This window comes from Numenius arquata, chromosome 5 (genome assembly GCF_964106895.1).
Source record: "Numenius arquata chromosome 5, bNumArq3.hap1.1, whole genome shotgun sequence".
Lineage (NCBI taxonomy): Eukaryota > Metazoa > Chordata > Aves > Charadriiformes > Scolopacidae > Numenius > Numenius arquata.
Window position 1 is genome coordinate 37,143,550 of NC_133580.1, and position 12,612 is coordinate 37,156,161.

Here is a 12,612-nt window from a genome sequence, read left to right on the forward strand (position 1 = left end):
GACAGGGCTCAAGCAGAACAACCTTATTTCAACCCAAACTACATTTTTTGCTCTTTTTCAAAGAGTGTGACTACCTCCAACTGACAAACTGACAGAGAGACCAAGTTATCTGTAAGTAGAACTGAGACCTCAGCTCAGAAATAGCACCTCAGGAAGGTCCCAGCCTAGGAATGCAGCCTCTGTTATGGCCAGGAAAAATATCACCATAAAGCCAGCATCATTAAACTAATACGCTTCAAAATCCTGCATCAGCATGCCAGGCCCTGACACCTTAAAGAGCTTGCTGTCCGTGATGAACCTGGAAAGGTCCTAAAGCCCATACATGCTTCCTATTGCCCCAAATGCCTTAGAGCAACAGTCTCCAAACTTTTTTGACGGTGCACCCCTATCAGCAAAAAAATTTTTGAGCATGCATGCCCAACATATGTATATTTATAAATATCGTATACGTGTACTACTGTATTATTATGTAGATCATACACAAAAATAGAAATTTTAAAAGACTGAGACAAAGACGAAATAAACACTCTTAAAATTTCTTTTACATTTATTCATGGTACAAAATGTATTTTCTTCCCGCACACTCCACTTTGGAGACCACTGCCTTAGAGGATAGGAATAAAAATCAGGTATCAGGCTCAAGCGAGACAGTTTGAACTAAAACAAGAGTGTTAATTTTTGTACTAGGTTGCATCTCAAAGGTTGGACTGCATTTCTTACAAACCTCAGGGCTAAAAGCAGCATCACTGGAATTTTTAAAAGACTGTCACTTTAACAGTCATTGTGTCTTCTGGTAATCATGGATACCAACCAGCTTAAGTATGAAGAATCCCACTTATACAAAATATGTTTATGAAACAGCTGAATTAAATGCTGCAGCAAGTGAAATTCCATCACAGTGGTGCTAACTGGCAGCATATAGATTGTATTAACTCCACAGATCACGGACTGAAAACCCTTCTAGAAGGCAATTACAAAGCTCAAGGGAAGCAACAAAGAACCTGTCCGTTCTCCCCCGAGTGACCATGTAACTCGGCTGCAGCAAAATGCTGCTAAAACACTGACAGAAATTTTCCAAAGTCAGCAGCCTCTGTGACAGGCAACAACTCACGCATGAAGACTTCACAAATCAGAACGTTTTAGCCCAGAGTTGCAGTCCCTGGATGGGACCCCCGTTTCAATGAGTTAAGCCCCCTTTTTTCGAGAGTAGTGCCCTAGTTATAGCTATGCAGACCTATGGTGCAGAATTAACGTGCTTTTCCCCCCCACAGTCCACACAGTACGATTTCTAAGCCAGATCTAGCAGCTTTGCATCCACACTATCTTATCCAGTTAAGGCTAACGTTCTATCTCAACATCCAGCTTTCAGTCAGGCTGCAGGCTAGTCATCCTGCAGGAATTTACACTGTCTCCTCAGTGAAGCACAAGAGTCTTCCAACACCCTTTCTTAAAGGACAGAAGTCTTCTAGAAGCTGACTAATACTAGGGGTCAAGGCAGGCAGGGCCAAAACAAAAAGCCCCTTTTACCAAGGCTTATCATGGTTTGAGAGTTTTGATGACAGTTTAACAATATCTTTATTTCTGCCTAAATAAGTATTCTTCTATGAGACACAAGCAAGCAGGTGGCAGAACAGTCTGGGGAAGCCATCATGGATACGCACACAGATGCTACAGTTCAGACTGTAGCAGTTCTCACCTCGGTTAATCCCATCGGGTAATGTAGCTCAAGGGCTCCAGTTATCAAATACAGCCTGGTTACTTTTGGATAGCTGTAAGGAATGATTCCCCTTCCCCACTGTACAGAGCCCTCAGCTGCTTGCAGCACAGATGCTGGACCATTACAAATTACAAGTTAGCACCCCGAGCAGATACCAAAGTGGGCTTTCTTTACTACATGGGACCGAAGAGGAGTTCAGCAGCTGCTCCACAAGCTGCTGAGCCACACCAGCTGCAGGGAGGGGCCCACAACCAGACTGGCACCCCGCTCAGCAATCCAATTTTAGTCCATCGCTGCAGATGAGTCAAAGCTTTCTGGTACATTATATACCGATCACTTCACGTTAGAAATTCCACTACAGAAATGGAAGCGTGCATATCGAAACCGGTATTATTGAAACTGATACTTATTTATCACGACAAAACTGTTACCAAAAGACACGCTTTTCTTCAATGAACTGTCAGCAAGGCCACTGCAAATCACTTCAGCTTCTAGCAGGAAAACTGATTTTTATTTATTTTTTGTTTGTTTCCGTTATAAAACAGTTCAGGAACATCACCTGTAAGACTTCAAATAGAAAATGACATCTTAAGCGCATACAACAGCAAACAAAGGGTATCTGGTCCCAGTTACCAGGCTGGTAACCAGGCTAACAGGCCTGGGGCATAAATACCAAGAAGCAAGTCCTCAAGGTTCCCATGTTTATATTGTTCATTTGAGTGGCAAAATTAAGACAACTAAACATTAAATCAACAGATTTTATTAGCCTTTAGTTTTTATAGAATGAACTATTAAAATAGTGCTGAAACTGCATGAGCATTTGCTTTATACCTATTTCTTATCTCTTGAGGAAAAACAGCCTGACAGTGCCTGAAAAACCAGATTTCTTTTCAAACTGTTCAGTGTTGGGATTTTTCAGGACTACACACACACTTCAAGGTATTGCTGGACATAGGTTCATTGATAATGGTAGCTCTGGAAATGCCAGCATTAAAGACTTTACAGTTTTTGGTGAATTAGCTATTCTGTTCAGTCCTCAAAAAGCACAGTAAAGAATACTGTGATTTTATCCCACCAGACCACCCATCTTTCAGAGAAAAAGTAAGCAATTATGGGAACAGCTTGCCCTATGACCACCACAGGCAAACCTGTAAAAACTTGAATTGACAAAGCGCCAGAAAGCTTTAAAATGATCACACGACCCAATGTGACAAAGCAGTTGTAATTCCTGAAACTCCTGCAGTACTGAAGTCACCTTTTGTAAAAAACAACAATCATATACCAAGCCATTTGTGACAGATGAAGCACATATAATTCAGTTGAAACTGAAGAAACTGATGTGATGTCATTTAAGATGGCTTTAAGAATCACACACTTGTATATTTCCAGTGCAACTTTAATTTACAAAGTCTAAAGAAGCCTTCCCAAGAAACGACCTGTAATCAAAGATCCCAAAACACAATCAAATAGAAGGTTCCTGCAGAAAACATCCAAAACCAGGGTAACTATGGAGGAGAGTCACATTTAAAGGCCCAGCATGAAAGCTTGTTTTGATGAGATTCACCTGCCAGCCCCCAGAGCACCCTCAGGGTCAAAGTCCCTTATTAGCTTGGGCTATTTCACATAGGTAAAATGCAGAAGCTTTAACCCTCATTTTAGCTTTTTTACACAATTTAGAAGTTTCAGGCAAGTCAGAGTACCTCAGAAAACACGTTGTCCAGGAGAGAAAGGAAGTAGTAATCCCATTATAAACAAGGCAATAGCAAGAGAACATCTGAAATTTAAGGGCAAAACCCTCATCAGTTAAACCAAAAGGCAAAAATTCAGAGTGACTGACAGGCTCTTCTTTATCTAGTCATCTCACAGGAACAACTGAAGACTAAGGCTTGGTGAAAGCCAGGAGATGGACATAGCTAGGACAGCTTTACGCAAATCAAGAGACAGGCAGACAATTGAGAGAAAACACCATTTAACTAGTTCTTTGCCAGTGCCATGTTCTTACTTTTTTTCCAATTTATGCCTGTCACCTTAGGCTGAAAGTGAGGAAAAAAAAGGCCGTAGGTAGTAAGCTAGCAGCTTGAAAATTAAGCTAAATAAAACTTTTAAATGCTGTAAGACAACACAGTGCACAGACACACCACATGATGATTAATACTACCGCCAAGATCTGTCCTGCTCCCTTTTCACACCCTGCTCTCAGCCCACAAGCTTGTCCTGTCCCATCTCTTCTTGTGGCCTTGAACCTAAGTAACAAGAGGCAACAGGGTGAACGGGTTGAATGACTGATGAGGGAAGTGATGCAATGAAAGCAACAGGAGCATCGGTTGATACCCTCTCTTATATGCTCTGGTTAGGGCTTCTACATTAAACCCGCGTTCAGTTTTCTCTTACTTCCTTAATTACTAACACTCCCAGAAGTCACGTAATTCACTGCCCAACGTCAAGACTCATTTTCAGAAAGTCTGGCAAAAAACCCAACCAAATAAATATATGGATTTCCCACTAGAATTGGAAGAATGCTTTCCCCAGTGAGTAAAATACATCAAGTAGTTGGTTTGATCAGTTTAAGTACAGCTGTACTGTTTCAACCACTGCCCAATTAATGTCACTTGATCGTAATGTAGCATGAACTCCTCCAAATGCCAATTCCAACCTCTGCAAAGCTGCTGTTACGTGAAGAGTTTAACTTATCACATGGAAGGCTTGTAACTTTCACTAGGCATTTTTCCTCCTTTTACCTGCTTGCTCTTAAGAACACACTGACTCCAAAAGGAGTTAAATTTTACCAAAGTGTATAATCACAGGTTAAGCATACCTACAGGTTTTACTGTGATCTTAGGCAAACAGGAAAGATGCTCTGACTAAATGTAACCCCACTTGTTAGAGCACTAAACATAGTTCATGTGAAAATACAAGCCCTTGAAGTGGAGATGCACACATCTTAGAGACACACGACCTTTTGAGAATCATTTTAAACTGTAAGCAAAGGGTGGAAGAAGTTCAAGCAAAGTCATTGTACGTCTTTGCTTTAGTACTGCACACTCCGAGACTAGATTTTTCCTCAAGACAGCTCTTCTAAAAGCCACCAGCACTTCTCCCACTTCATTAGACAGAACACAGTTAAACTGAGTGATTTAACTAAGTAAACTGAAGAGCCTTCAAGCTGGGAAAAAGGGCACCCGAAAGTCTGGAGATTTTGCATTTATGTTCTCTTGTAAATTCCTTCAAAGGATTTTAAATGGGAAGGAGATACAATACATTGTACGAAGTATTGCAAGAGCATTCAAGAGAACAAGTTACCAGTCACAAAGAAAGCAAACTGAAGCTTCCTAGGAAGTAATATGCTTGTGACACTAACAAGAGTTCATGTACTACAAACGCTACAAAAACATAAAAGAAAGAATTCCAAAGTCAAAGGCAGTAATTTATCAATTCATCTTTTTACATGAAAAAGTCTGCGTTTTGCAGGCTCTGAGCCTGTAAGCCTGCCAGGACGTTTCCTAATTGACTACATAACCTGCACTCTTCATTCTACCGATATGAATCCATCTGAAAATTATTACCCCTGCTTTTAAGTTGCACAAGGCAGAATTAATCAGTGACTTAGCTTTACAAACAACTGTTTGAGTAAGGTCAGACTTCTCTTCCTTGGCAAGGATATATCAGGCAACCACAACAAAATGAGTCACAGTAGTGTAAGAACGGTGTCTCAAGCAAGGCTTCCCAGGGCAATTTAGACTAATCTGCTGTACATTGCACCATAGGTGGAGTGGTCAATTCAGGTGTCTCTGCATAGAGTGCAAGTGTGTAGTAAGTTGCCAACTACTTCCTGCCCTTTCCTGGCTCTCCCTCAAGGAACACTCAGTAGCCAGTTATATTAGTTCTACCTCCTCAATTGCTTATCTCAGACATGTTGAAGAAGCTGGCATTTTTATGAGTAACAGCTTGCTTGTTGACAAATCAACTTGATCAGCTCTCTTCTTAAACTCTGACCACTGACTTTTTTCCAACCCAACTGAGATCCCTTTGCCTTCAGCATTAAAGGCATACTCCAGAAATTTTCCAAAGAACAGTTATATACGTTAGCCTTCATAGAAAGATTTTACTTCCAACAGTTATTACTTGTTATTTCAAAACCATGCTTACAGAAGATTATTTTCCCCAAACAGCTTTTTGCCATTACTACAGACCCAAGCAGAAAGAAAACAAGGAATATCACTGATGCTCTAACAAGTCACTTTAAATCAGGTTTCTCCAAGCCTGATTTTGGGCTGATACCACCAGAGCACTTCATCCTGTGATCCTAACTTAATACCTTCCAAAAAGCCACACTGGAAACCTCTTCCTCGGTACAGAAGTGGGCATTGAGCCACGGTTCAGCAATTACTATTAGTACTCTCTATATCCTTGCATTAAACACTAGAAAGAGAATAACTGTAAAGCTAAAAGAATGTGTTGCCCATGAACTTGAGAGGCTAACTTCACTTGCAAAGGAAAAGCTGAACACACGCACATCCTAAAGACATTCAGAATTTCCAGAGAGGCTCTGCTAGAATAACAGTCCAGTTGGAGGATGAAAGGAAAATGACCTTTTGTTCAACCTCTTCCAGCTTGACAAGAGAGGTCTCTATCACCCTGATATGGCCTCAGAATTAATTTCTGCCTTATTAATAGCTAACCAAAGCAGGTCAGATTTATTCAGCACACTAGCTGACATTTCAACAGAGCTGAAGAACGGATTTCCCTTCATTCAGATCAATTGACAATTCAGGTATCGAAAATCTGGGTAACAGCGTTGCTTCAACTTGATGTGGCTGTGCACATTTTATCTGGAAGCAGATAATGGACCACTCCAACTTCTATAACAGATTTAGATCTATCGCCAGCTTTTTAAATAATTGATCACAGAGATTTCAGTTCTCACCTTATCACCATCTTATGTACGTGCTAAGGGTTCTGAGTGCTCTCAGAAGCCATCCCTTTTATCTTCCTTCTGCCAAGAGAAAGGAGGTAAAGGTGATTCTGAAACCAGAAACCTCACAAAGGTTAAGGAAATCTGGATTTAGTGCTTTTTTTTTTTTTTTTTTTTTTTTTTTTACAGGAAACTAGAACTAGGGAAGGTGTCCTTCCCTGTTACAGTAAAAGTAACTTAAGTGCCTAGCATTGCTGCCAAAAAGGACATTTGAGAAAACCAGACTGAGAAGGCAGAAGTCAAGTACACAAGGGGAAAAAAGTAAAAAAAAAAAAAAAAAAAAAAAAAAAAATCCAGCTACCTCCAAAATCGGGAAATAAGAAATCAGAAGAAGAACTCCTCTATCACAAATCACAAGATCAGAAGTGGAACTCTCTCATCATTTAAGAGTTTAGCTTAAAGAGGTCTGAAAGAAGCAGTTTAAAACATTGCATATTGCACTCTCCAAATCCCGTTCCCCTAGTGAAAGCCATACAATTCACACTTAGGTATGGCTCATAAAACATGGGCTATTATCCACAACACAGCTACGTACACACAGCAGACTCCTATGCTCATAAGCAAACAAGTTTTATTTCTCCTTTTGCCCACAAAGGAGAAGATCAAATCAACACACTGCATCACTGGCAAATACATAGTGCCTAAGATCTGTTGCATTCAAACAACGTGCTTACAGGTCTTTCCAAAATCCAGGACACCAAGATTTCTATAGTAATAAATACACCTAATGCTTTTACAAGTAAAATCCATTTGGACCATGCAGACATACTGCACTGATTTGAGATAAAATAAGTCTCTAAATCTAGAAAGATAGATACAGGAATTTATTAGTTACAAGACCTTCATCTCATGCTACAAGAAACCACCCTCCAGTGCTATTACAGTAACATCTTATTGACACTATCAACTTTCAAATCCTTATCCCCTTAAGTAAGTTTTGTCCATTTCTTCTCTACTCAAAGTAGAAGTTACAACTGCAGCATCAACACTAGAGTTTGTAGTAGCACTGAAGTTACAACTTGATATCTCAGAGTTTAAGGGGAAGCAGCAAGGTCTAATTTTAAGTCTGAATCCAAAACAAGCAGAGCAGACTCAAGATGAGCATTCCAAAACATTAAGAACTTCACGTGCACCCGTGCAGTTGTATCAGCATTATGTTCCAGAGTTTGCTAAAATTAAGTCCATCTCCATACCGCAGAAGTTTGCTATGTTTTAAACTCCACTTGCATAAGGTCACGCTTTACTGGTAAAGCTCAGGGATCAGAGAAGAATAAAAAGGAAACAGCTCAGGACCAAAAGTTCCCTCAGGGGCATCGTGAAATGCCACGTGTACTTTGAAAATGAAAACAAACCCATACAATCTCAGGGAGTATCCTGTACAAAATGTTCTCTTTACGGACTACGCTAACTTGTAATAGCTATACATCCTAGAAGGTAATGTTTACTTCCAGTTAACGTAAACTGTTGGACCTCACTGTTAGCTGCTTTTATGACATTATTTCTGATCACACTGACATCTCTTCTCTACTCAAAGAGGCATAGTCTCTCCTGGACACATCTGTAACTTCTGATCAAGTTCAGTTTTTCCACTTCACCTCTTTTCCCAGCCCACTCAGAGCACAAAAGATGCAGAGATAAATCAGCAGCTACGACCAAATAAAACAAAAAAATTACAAAATACAAAGCATCGACTTTGATTCCTACCGAGCCTACATGCATCACAGGGGTCCCTGACTTTCAAGAGCTACTGTAATGCACGTGAAACTCTTAACTTCAAGCCAACTCTGTCCTGAGTTCCAGTTTCTCACTGGCTAAGCACACACACACGAGTTTGCAGCCCATGTGTCCTTACGCCTCCAGGAACTCATCTCCCACACGTTTCACCCAAAGGAGAGATCTTCTTCCATTTTACGAGGAAAAGCAAAATAAGAAAGGAGATTTAACTGTCTTCTCCCCACCATCCGCAGGGAAACGCTGCCGGGGAAGTGCGCTCACACTCCTCCTCTAAGCTTCGGCCCGAGTTCTCCCGACCCCCCGAGAAGCTGGAGGTCCGCTCCCCGAAGCCAGGGACGCTCCTCCTGGGCAGCCGGGTCGGGAGCCGTACCCTGTCACTGCCCTCGCCGGGAACGGGAGGCCGGACCGGCCCCGGCCCCTCCCCGGTCCCGGTACCCACCGGCGGCGAAGTGGAGCGGCGTGGACTTGCGGCCGGCCATGTCTTTGGCGTTCACGTTGCCCGTGTCCACCAGGCGCTTCACGCGCGTCACGTCCCCATTGCGGCAGGCCTCCAGCAGCTCGCGGAAGGCCCCGCTCGCCGCGCCCGGGCCCGCCGCCTCGGGACTCTCCGCCGCCGGACTCGACGCGACCGACGACGACGCGGACGAGGAGGAGGACGCGGAGGAACTGCTGGAGCTGCTGACCGAGCCCGGCGGCGGGCCCGGAGCGGCGGCGCCCGCGCTCTCCGAGCACTCCAGGGCCGGAGGCCGCTCCGCCTCGGGGGGAGCCTCCCCTTCGGGGCCGGCCAGGCTGTGGCGCTGCGCGGCGGGGGCGAGGTCGGCCGGTGCCAGGCTGGGGCTGCGCGGCGGCGAGGCGGCGACCGGCGGCGGCGAAGCCGGCCCAGGCGGCGGCGGGTGATGATGGTGGTGGTGTTGGGAGCGACGCGGCGCCGCCATCTTCGCCGCCACCCCCCTCCCTCCCGGCCCCCGTCACTGCAGCAACGGCGGCAACCCCCGCCCACGCTTCCGCCCGCACCCGGCCAATCCCGACGCGCGGCGCCCGGACGTGACACCCCGCGGCGGGGCGGGGGCGGGGGCGCGGCCTCACCGGGACCCGCCCCACGGCGGGGCAGCGACTCGCGCCTGCCCCCTGGGGGCCGCCGGGGCGGGGCGGGGCCCGGTGGGCGGGTGGGCGGGGCCAGATGGCGGGGGTGGGCGGGGCCATATGCCGGGAGTGGGCGGGGCCATGTGGCGGGGTGGGCGGGGCCCGGGGAGGGGCCAGGGCGGCCCGGGCCCCGGTTCCCATCCCCGCCCGGTGGGCAGGGGCGGAGCGGGGACGGGGGGGCGGCCCGGCAGGCGGGGGCGTTCGGCGCTGAGGGCGGGAGAGGGAACTCCACGGGTGTCCGGGAGCAGGCGAGCCCGGTGAGTAGAGCGGGCTGCACGGGAGCAGGCGGAAGCAGCGTTCCAATGAGGATTTTTGGCTTGGATTTGGAAAGGTGGAGGAAGATGAGACCGACGTGCTCCTGCGTGCTGATGTCCCGGGAGGCCGCAGACACCAGTGATGGATAAGCTGTTTAAGTCAGCGTTATGGTCTGAGGGACCCACAACGATTTATTGTTGTTTAGACAATTAGTCTCTCACCTGATGATCCCTCCCCACCCAGGAAGGGGAATTGGGGGAAAAAAAAAAACAGACGAGGAAACCCGAGGATTGAAATATAAACAGATTTAATAGAATACGACTAGATAAATAACATTAATAACTCTAAAGAGCCGATATCGATCCCGATACCAATATAGAATACGCAAGGATTATCCTCAGCCCATTCTCTCTGCAGGAAGCTGTGCACTCCCAGCAGTTAACAGCAAATGTAGGACACTGCGAGCGCTGTGGCTTCGGGAGGAAGGGAAAGGGCTCAGGGGTCCAGCACCCTGTGGCGGTGTGCTCTCCCTGTTTTGCTTCCTCCCCCCGGCTCCTGCTCGGGCCTTGGCCGCCATGGCCATCACAACATTAGTTGTGATAACTTGCACCTGGACTTTGGGGGATGGCTGGCAACATAGTCAAAACACTGTCTGGAGTGGGGACCTAGAAATTTTGTTCCCATGAGAATATGACTATAGGTCAATTATCTTACGGTATAAATAGTGGACAGTTTGAGCTCTCCTGCATGGCAGCGGGCTGCAAGCCAGGATCTCCCCTTTTGTGAGGATGCTCGCTTAAGGTTCTGCTCCTCGAGGTTGAGAGATTCCTTGCCGCAACAGATTCTTGGTAAGTGACTAATAGCATGCTAAACTTTGAAATCTTAGCTAAGTAATGTAAAGGATTGATTGCGCATATATAATCCTGTAGACATAAACCGTTGACCAAGTCTGGGACTAGGATTGGATCCAGCCGCACCTAGACTCCTCTTGGAGAAGGAGTTTAGAAAGCAAGGGAGTCCCTTCTGAACCTCATGACTCAACGGGAGGGTCTCCCTGACAGCTTGTTTGACCCTGTCCTCTATGCAGTAAATAACAGAGTGTACCTTGACATCGAATCTCATAAAACACTATTGCATTTACTACTGGTTTTATCGCACTTACTACTGATTTTGTTAAATCACTGTTTCACCTTAAGAAATATTTCACTACTTCACTCTAACTAGTGAAGTTAATCACTCCATCCGCGACACACCCGGGCAAGAAGTTCTCAGGATGGCAGCCATCTGGGAGAGAGAACTCCTCGGAAAACTTCCTAATTTATATTGAATATGACGTTCATGGTATGGAATAATCCCCCTGGCCAGCTTGGGTCAAGTGCCCAGGTCTTGCTCCTCCTCATCCCTGCACCTGGCTAACTCAAAAACTCTGAGACCTTGAAAGCCGCATGCCATAGCTGGCTATAAAGTTAATATTATCATGAATTCAGACACTAGAGTCTTCTAAAAGTGCAGTTTTCCCAGGCATTAGAAGAGAATTTACTGAAAAGCAAAATTACTGAAGGAGAAATTAGTCCTGTGTCGCTCAAACCAGGACACAGGAAAAATGTCAACAGCAACAATTCCTGGAGAATTCACAGTGTCCCGGGTGCCAGGGCTGCCGGCGCTGGTGGGGCAGTAGCCACACGTCAGGGAATGGGGAGAATGACAAGGAAGTCGGGTTAGAGGGAGGGAATATGGCTGATGCCAGTCAGCTTTGTCCTGCGAAAGACAGCCTGGCAAACAAATCCTCTTTAGTTGTTTGGTAGGGAAAGGGCTTTGGGAAGCGTTTCAGGTGCTGAAGACGCACTGACCAGGTCTAACCCTGGGGGCACTGAAAGTCAGAAAACAGGAATTCAGAAGAAATTAGGATCTGGTCTAGTGCTACTAAGTACCTTTCTGCCAGTGATGAGGAGGTAGGCAGGAAATCCTTACAGGATTTCTACTTAAGGTCGAGGAGGAACGTGGGGAGGATCTTTTAAACCATTCAGTCAACAAATTGCTTGTTCCCGTGGCAGCCACCGAGCCCTTGGAAACATGGCTTCTTCAGTTGCTGCCAAAGCGGGAACCTGGGGGTTTTTACCACCTGGTCTGTGTGTCTGGTGGCGTGGAGGGCGAGTGAGCTGTGAGTGGCGCTGGTGCCAGAGTCCATGAGCTATGCGGTGGCTCACAGCGCATCCCACATCTGCTTGCCACAGCAGCTTGATGCTTCTGTTGAGCTGATTCAGGTTCACGTCCTGTCGCAAGTGGCTGATTACATTTGCACCTCTTGTCCTGTGAAGTCCAGAGTCGGGCTCTAAAATACTGTTGATAACACAGTGTCTTTTACCTGACCCAGGAGGGAAGTGCTTTAGATAGAAATCTTATTAATGATGCAGCTGCAGGGCTCAGTAAAGTGGAGGCAACTCAGACTTCAGCTGAATAATTAAATCCCATCAGTAGGACTTTCCAGGGCCACTATTTAAAATTAATAACTCCAAATGCCATTCTGGTGTATAATGCAATCCATTGAAATGGGATTCATTTCTTTTCCTTTTTTTTTTTTTTTTTTACAAAATGCTTTATAGCATTTCTGGCAATTTTACAGCCACCTGCCTTTCAGCCCCAGCTGATGGCAACTAGGAGAGGGGCTTCGGGTGGTTTCTGAATATTTTTAAGCTCCAACAAATAGGAAATGGCTCCAAAATCAGCATCCAGCGTGCTAGTACTCATGTTTAATGGGCTTGTAATATGCTGACAAGTAAATCAGGAGGAA

The 12,612-nt window shown here is 45.4% G+C and overlaps 1 protein-coding gene across 1 annotated transcript in view; it reads right to left on the reverse strand.

Moving 5' to 3' along the window:
- Positions 1-9,358, reverse strand: part of TNKS (tankyrase) — a 144,857-nt gene extending 135,499 nt beyond the window's left edge. Inside the window, exon 1 of the mRNA XM_074147026.1 lies at positions 8,863-9,358. Within this exon, the coding sequence (XP_074003127.1) occupies positions 8,863-9,358 (496 nt within the window). The remainder of the gene's footprint in view (positions 1-8,862) is intronic.
- Positions 9,359-12,612: the final 3,254 nt, after the last annotated feature.